This window comes from Anneissia japonica, unplaced genomic scaffold (assembly GCF_011630105.1).
Source record: "Anneissia japonica isolate Jap-2015-1 unplaced genomic scaffold, ASM1163010v1 scaffold7370_len818893_cov191, whole genome shotgun sequence".
Taxonomy (NCBI): Eukaryota; Metazoa; Echinodermata; class Crinoidea; order Comatulida; family Comatulidae; genus Anneissia; species Anneissia japonica.
This window is the reverse complement of record NW_022687459.1, coordinates 71,776-80,172: the sequence shown is the minus strand read 5'-3', so window position 1 is coordinate 80,172 and position 8,397 is coordinate 71,776. Positions and strand designations below refer to the sequence as shown.

The 8,397-nt window shown below is 36.2% G+C and overlaps 1 protein-coding gene across 1 annotated transcript; it reads right to left on the bottom strand.

Moving 5' to 3' along the window:
• Positions 1-2,938: 2,938 nt before the first annotated feature.
• Positions 2,939-6,968, bottom strand: LOC117118628 (ETS translocation variant 3-like; the record flags this gene model as incomplete). Its single annotated transcript, XM_033263278.1, is given in 3 exon segments — positions 2,939-6,098; positions 6,241-6,475; positions 6,867-6,968. Coding segments are annotated over 3 exon segments (1,934 nt in total), but the record flags the coding sequence as incomplete, so codon positions are not given.
• Positions 6,969-8,397: the final 1,429 nt, after the last annotated feature.

The window sequence follows — 8,397 nt, the reverse complement described above, 5'->3', positions numbered from 1 at the left end:
AGTGTTTCTAAAGTCAACTAATAATAATAATTAGTGCAAATGAGCTGAATAAATCAATGTGGTTTGTGTGACTTGATTTATATTTCTTTGACATCCAAAATAAAATTGCAACGAACCCCAATGGAAGTAATAAGCTGGAATAATATTCAGAATATCCCGCCGCTTTTTGGGTTCTCAATACAGGGCCTACTACTGTATGTATGCTGTTTGCTTGTGAATCTCTGTATCTTATCGTATTGTTCGAATAAAATCGTATCAAGTAGAGTAAGTAATTGTGAAATACTCTCAGTAAATGATTTAAAAGTTGGCATTCGTTTTAGTCTTGAGAAAATCAAGAGCGACTGCTCACCGGTCCGCGCGTTAAATGGGGTTACCTCTATTCAGCGTTTTGCTCTATCCGTATATTCACCTTTCCGACGAGGCTTTTTGTTGACATTATTAAAACGTGGAAGAATACTGTCAGTACACAGTGGCGTAAGTTATTATAGGCCTATTGGGTTTTTGGCAAGGGTTCATAATAAAAAATAAATAGAAAAAAAATAAGTAAATAAAATGTCTCAAAATTGAGAAAAAATAAAGTTATAAGACGAGATTCAAACCCCCATCCTTTGGTTTACTCACTCCTTTACAACACATCGCCAACTGACCGCGCCATCCATGCGACTTGTCCTATTAGTGATAATGGCAGTGTAGTCCTTGCTAATACCCCTGTTTCGCTTTGTATGTGTAGGGGGAAAACCCCGAGTTAAAACTTAAAATAGGGACCATGATTGTTTGAAATAACCTCTAGTTTATGTGTACAGAATTTCCTGCACGTCCGTTCAAAACTGGCGATTCTGGATGCTTTGAAAGTTCTGGTAACAAGAAGAACAGCATAATCCGGCGCTATAGGTAAGATCCACTGTACTGTAACTTATGTTGAAACTTTTCTATTTACAGTATTTGTAGGCCGATATGTAAAGTCCTGTTTATTAAAAAATCATTCGCCCTTGTACATGGCCACAGAAAATCGTAATGGATTCTGCTGATTCTAGCTCTTGTTGACGTAAAGTTTATTATTGTATATCAATTATGAGAGAACAGCTTAAAACGTCATCTTGAATCAGGATTTCCGATACTCTTTGTTCATCTTGCAAGTAATTATTATTTATATATTTCTGTGTGAATTAATGAATGATGAATAATGGTTATCTTATTGTATGCAAGCAGCATATTTATTCATAAGTTCATTGTAAACCATGTAGGCATAATGTCAGGCTTGGTGAATGGAATTCAGCGGGACGACCTGAGGAAATGCCTACCTACACAAAAGGCCGGTGGCGCGCATGGGGGTAGGGGGTGTTTCGAACGTTTAAGTAAAGATACATGTATAATTACGTACGTAGGCCTACAAAATACTGTAGCATACAGATTATGTCAGGTCAACAGTCAGAGGTTAGCATTGTTTCCCAATTGGTTTTTTGAGTTATTTAACATTATGGTTTTATGCTGGCTATAATTAATAGCATGAAGGAATGGTACGAGAGCCTATACAGAGTATACAGTAATGTTATATTCCAATTGTCAAATTCAGTCTTTTAGAATGAGTAAATAAATAAAATCATACAACTTTATATGCATGTTCACAACATGACAATTAATATATTTATTTATTTGTTATGAGTGTCCAATTCAACGTGGTTGTTTGTTCAACGTCCTTCGATCAAGTCCTTAACCTTAAATACAATTCAACTTAGAACATACCTGATTGGTGCAAAAATTCTAAAATTACATAAAAAAAGGGGAAAAAATCATACTGTACAGCTTTAAATATCATCTATACAAATTGAAAAAAAGCAGCTTAAAAAACTTACAGTACACTTATGGCGCAATAACTAAATAGTAATAAAGTGCTAACCAACTTACGCCATATTCCGACGCTTCTAGTTGCTTAGCAATTAGAGTACCGGTACGCTCATTTACATACCATACCAGGTGCATTTGTTCAAATCTTTCTCTTTAACATTGTTGAATATTCTTTGCGTATTATATACAAACAGTTATGTCTAATCATTTAACAGTTTTAATGTTGCATGCATTCTGAACGTCCACAATTTTTTGCCAAATTGCAAACATCGCTGACATTTTGGTATGTCGGCCTAGATCATCAATCATGATTTTAATAGAAACACTTACTAATTTTTAATAATAGGGATAAAACTTTTCGTTAACAATGAAGTACATAATTTGAATTTTAGCAATTGATTTGATCATAATTATCCATTCCTAAAAACAATTTTTATCGGGAAATGGCCTCTACTATCAGAGTATGGTCAACCGAAAATATAGATCTGGGTAATATAACACGTGATAATAATCATAAATTTTAATAAAATTAACACAACGCTATGAAACAAAGATTTTAAATAATATTGAAATTATTAACATGGTTAAATTATCATTCGCCAAACTAAGAAAAAAAATAGAGTTATTATTACTGTATTTTTATAACGAAAACATTTTTCGTTATTGTGTTTTCGACCATCATACTGGACCATTTTTACAGATATAATAATTGGGAACTTGTACAAAGTAATATTTCTTTCTATTCTTTGCATTAAGAGTAGTTTCAAAAGGGAAGAAATCCGGACACCACCCCTTTAAGTTTGCTCTAAATAATTTTCATTAGCAAACTTCTGGAACGTCATACACACTTGTTTATATTACGTCATCAAGCCAGACTCTCAGCTTATAATCGACATGTAATTATTACAGCAATCTCTTCTGAAGCACATCAATGCCAAACTTTACCTGAACATTTTGCACACGAACGCAGCATTCAATTCACTCGGTTGGGGGCGCTTCACTTACATTGACATCTTGCACATTTTTTAGTCTGTTTTCTCTTCCACGAGAACACACGCTTATCCACACAACAAACATACATTTAGCCTTATAGTTTGATTATATAGTTTTGTTACATTATTACTTGCGGTTTTATATCAATTGTATGTTAATAACAGCAGGACATACAAATTCCATACCGAAAAATACCCAGTTTAACATGTAAGTGTTTTAAGTGTTTCCTTTCCTACAGAATAATATAAAGATTTCTAAATATTCTTCATATAAATATATAGTGTTCCCAATACCAAGTTTAATATCGAGAAAAAATATTTGTACTGTGTGATTTTTGCTTGTATGAACATCTCCTTTTTGAATTAGTTTGAAAAAGTGTAACATTCGTACAAGCTAACATATTACATGATCTATGATTTGGATTTCTACAGTATCGAATATCCCATATTATTTTAAAATTATACATAAAAACACGAATCTAGTTTGTGACCAATCGCATTTTAATAACTGTATGACGTCATGAACTGTGTGACGTCAATCGGTCGGTTTTACACATAACATTATTCACATACAGCGGGCAAGCACACACTAAACAAACATTATATCATAGAGATGCAACATCAAGGTTGTACACTGAATGCTTTACTGAAAACGTATTTAGTCGTAAGTTTGTTTTACAGCGCATTTTTATTGATCCTGGATAAATTCAGGATTATCCCGATAGCTGGTAACGAGATTTTGAAAGATAAATACTAAAGTCAGCCAAAGCCAGATTCTCTAAACAGCTATTAAGTCACAGAGACAGTGGAAATTGGAGTACTGAATACAATATTTTAAAAATATCTCTAAATAAGCAGTTTACGTAGGCCTATGAAATCTTCAACGCAATTAAAATTCACTATTCAGCTATAATACATTTTTTTTCTTCAAGTAAAGGTGCATTCACACAAGTCCGAATTTTCGGATCGGAAAGCCCACCGAGGAACCGATCAGAAAATCGAATCGGTATCAGAATAGTGATGTGAACGAGTGCCGCGGTTTCAAAAGGGTATACGCTCCAATAATTTGACTGATGGAACGCGTCGCTCTCAGCGCATTGAAAACGCGGTCCGAATTTTCGGATTCGATGTAAATACAGCTTACGTCTGGGAAGCAATTCGCAGAGCATAGGCATAGTGGATGCAACTCCAAATTTTCTTGAATGAGCATCTTTTTTTACACAGAATTAGATACATGGTATTAGTTAGGCCTATTATTACACGTCAAACTGCTTACATGCCGGTAAGTAGACTCAGTACGGTAATTTAATCGGATAATATCTTCGAATGAAGATAATGAACAGTGTATAGCATTGACAACTTAAAGACACTCCTAACCCAGTTTATAAAACCGATTTAGGAATTTATGAGCATCAGTTATACAAAATAATTATCAATTTATTTGCCTTATCGCGCATATAAAACAGTTTATGTTATCAATTTGAGTTTTAATATAATACAATATATAGAAATCGGCTTACACACGATTTTCACATTGCTAATATACCAATGTGGTTTCGTAGCTGAATATACGGTAGTAAAAACAGAATTTTAAAGAAAATTGATACACATTTTATAAACTTTGCATTAATGCTACTAAGATTTTACTCGTTTTTAGACTTAAGTCAAAGTTTACCAGTATCGTCGTCTGTAGAATTTTTAACGGGAGAGGGCGTACGTGACCTCTTTAAGTCATAACTATTTTGACTTCTACAAACTGCTTCTAAACGTTCCAGAGAACTATTTGAGAGTGCGCTTCGTAAAAGTCCATTTCCTGGCGAGTTCACCTTATTATCAGTATCGAAGAATGTCTCACGAAAGCGGCGCATAGCGTCGCCGTGTATTGGATCTTCTGCAACTGGCGGAAATTGGAAGACCGTACCCGAAGACACTCGAGTGGCCTTTTGAGTAGGCGTACAGGGTAACGAGTGAGAGGATGTAAGGTCGTTTGGAGTGAGTTTCGGCGACTTGGTATCTGCTTCATGGAACGAAGGAGGTCTACTATTGTCGCGATTCCACTTTCTTTTCACTCGTAACTTTATAGGTATATTCTTATCGGCTTCTTTGCGCATCAGGTCAACTTCGTTCGCTGATTTAGGCACTTCCATATGCTCCGGAATGTTAAACCTCCGCGGCATTGGAAGTGTGGCCGATTTCGGTATTTCCATGCTACTATTCAGTGAATTACGCAGTAAATTTCTTTCTAGATCTTGAGTAGCGGTCCTCACTACTTCGCTATCTTCTTTCTTTTCTTCCTCTTCTGCATTACTTTCTTCCTTTGGCCCAGTCACTTCTATAATTGGCTGTTCGATTGAATCTCCTGTAAAGCAATTATCATCTGATGGGGCTGAACCTTGCGATGCTGGAATGCTTTTTTGCGTTGACATTCTTCGTTGGTACAGCTGGGATTTTACTGGCCTATCAGGTATTTGCACTGGCTTTTCAGGAGATTTTTCTCGTAACTCTATGGAGCGGAAGCGCGATTCATTCTCTGTATGCGTCCGCCAAACAGTTCCTGGCGACGGGTGTACAACATTCGGCATTGGTCGAGGTATTTCGCTAGCGCGGATGTGTGCCAAGCGATCGTACTCTAAACGTGCAGCGATCGTATCCGATGAATAATTAAACCGTGGTGCCCCATGAGGTAAAGAGGATAAATACAACGGACTCATAGTAACTTGAGGGCTGGCCATGGGAGACATGTAACATGGACTAGCGGGTAAAGAATGTGAAAGAAACGTTGGTCGGTATGCTTGAAAAGGTATGGAAGGGACGGGGACACCGTGAAGAGGTACAGGTGGCTGTTTAAGTTCTGTCATTGGTATTTGCGGAGCAGGCATATGATTCGGAATTTCACGATTCTGCCGTACGAGTGGCTTAATTTCCACATCACCCACGCTATGCGAACGCTCCCTCGACTGTTTATGAATATCGTCCGTCTCCGAAGACTCCAGAGATTCACTACTCGATTCTGATACACTGCGACGTGTGCGCCTATCTTGCGGAATGATACGCGGAGGTTGCGCGTTATTCTGCGCATTATTGAAGACGTCATCAGGCGATGTGACACAATATGGCGGCGCCGAAGCTGGTGGTGCATACTGGGAAAGAAACTTGACATCAGCTGCTGGGTAATTAACAAGGACAAGTTTGTTGAAGTTAAACTTGTACGTAAAACGTTTCCCCTTAGTTTTATGCAGGATTCGTTTGTTGTAGTAATATCTGAAAGGAAAAGTATGTTAAGATTAAAATAGTATCAAGGACACAAACAACATCGCAACATTCGATGCAAATCGTCATCAGAAGGTTAAATGTCACATTGACGAAATCATGAAAGAATAAGAAATTAGAAAAATCAACAAACCTAAGAGCTCGACTTAGTTTATCGTAGTTCATATGCGGCTTGCACTTCCTCATTCCCCAGAGTCGGGCCAATTCGTCGGGGTCCTTGATGATGAATTCGCCGTACTCTCCCTGCCAGGCGATCACCTCACGGTACTCCTCCTTCTGTAGCAACTCTAAGATAAAATGCCAAAGCTGGATCTGTCTACTTCCAGGCGAGCTCTCGGCCTTGTATGCCCAATCTGGAACCGTCATCCCTGCAGAGCAAGCAGAGAAATAACATAAGTTGTGCATGCATGTGCGGAGATATTGTTGCGAGAGGACAACACTACGCATGGACAACTAAAGGTGAAAACCTATGTTGATCGTTAGATTCTCATCAATCATTAATGGCCTGGGAAAGTCAACAGTGTCAATTGCATCATCATGACGCGCGTGACAGGCGTGCATCGCGTGACTTACGTGCATGCAGGAACCATTCCGAATTTAATAAGAATACAGTCTTATAGTACGGTAATCAGATGCATGCACCTCATTATAATAAGATAATGCACAATGATGGCATGTTCATTTATTCATGGTATGTAATTTAGGATATCTACGCGTGTCGCTGACGTCACCCATCAGCTTGAATTGTAATAGTATTACCTTGACGCCATCCAGGTGCAGCGGGGCTCGCAGCTTTCTCCTGTGGGATCGGAGGGGCTGGGCTCACCTCTTGCTTGTAAGACCATTCATTCAACGGAACACCTAAGTAAATAAAAGTGTGTACGGTATGAAATATAACGCATTTGTAATGCCATTTTAAATAATTCATCATTGAGCAGAATGTGCAGGGTAAGTGATTCGAAAACGTCACAATTCGAGAAATGAAAACTCGTATTGTATGTAGCGTAATAAATATTCCTAAACGAACAGTAATTGAGTGAACACCTTGGTTATTATTTTGCGAAGATAACATATATTCAAAATTGAATTCAAAACAAAAAATTTGTAATCGATTAGTCAAAGCATGTTTAAATATTCGTTTAATTCTCTATCAATAATTTTAAGTGATAAAACCTCCAAAATTCAAAAGTTTAACTATGAATTAACTGCAAACTTCTGCCCGATACTTTGTATAAATGAACACAATTATATTACTGACAAGAAAATAAACGTTTATACCATAATTTTACTGAATTATCAATCATGCTAACTAAGATAAATATACTGAAAACGTTAAGCCTATAAATTCCATCCAATAACAATAATTGAATAAAGAAATAATAAAAAAATAAATATGTTGTACTGTAATTAAAAATAAAAGAAATGTTTTAACATAAGTTCCATTCAATGGACAAATAAATCAAATATACGAGACGTCCTTTTTTATGCAATTTTATATACAGTATTATTGTTTTATTAGTAATTTTCCAAAAATTATATAAAAATCCAACATGTTAAAATGCAACATTGAAAACAATGCCCCTCTCCGCTTATGACTGACAATAATAATTGTTTATTGCTATGAAAGAATTACAATATTCACTGAAAATAAAAATAACTACAGGCCTATATAAATTATCTAGCGATCCCCGGAGACGGATTAATGATTCCCTTCCATCCCTTTCTTCGAGTGTTATGTCAAACAAAAAAAAATAAGAATAACGAAGATTGGATTTGGATTCACAAATATTAAATGATATAACGCGATAGCAATCAATAACAGGGGTGAATATTTATCATCCAGGGGTTAATAGCTATCCTCTAACTCGTAAACAAGTTTTTAAAATACAATAGCAGCTCCGCACTGAAAATAATCAAACTTGGATATTCCAAAGACACAACGGTAGTTATACGAGTTATCTTAGGACATCAATGTGTAGGCATCGTAAAACAGCAACGATAATTATATCAATAAACTACAGATTAATACTTACATCCAACCGTAATAAAACAGCATAGAAAATACAAATGAATAGCTAAAAGTATTTACTTTACATCAAAGTGATTTATATATCCTAATGAAAAATGTATTGTATCTTGTAATCATTACGCCTATTCATTTTTAGATTACTTTCCGTCAGAACTGACAGGGGACGCATCTCTCATAGAAATATAACTTCGCAAAAGGGAGAAAAAAAAATTGAAGTAGCACAAATCATGCTTCGGTCTTGTCGATAATTGCTTGGATTAA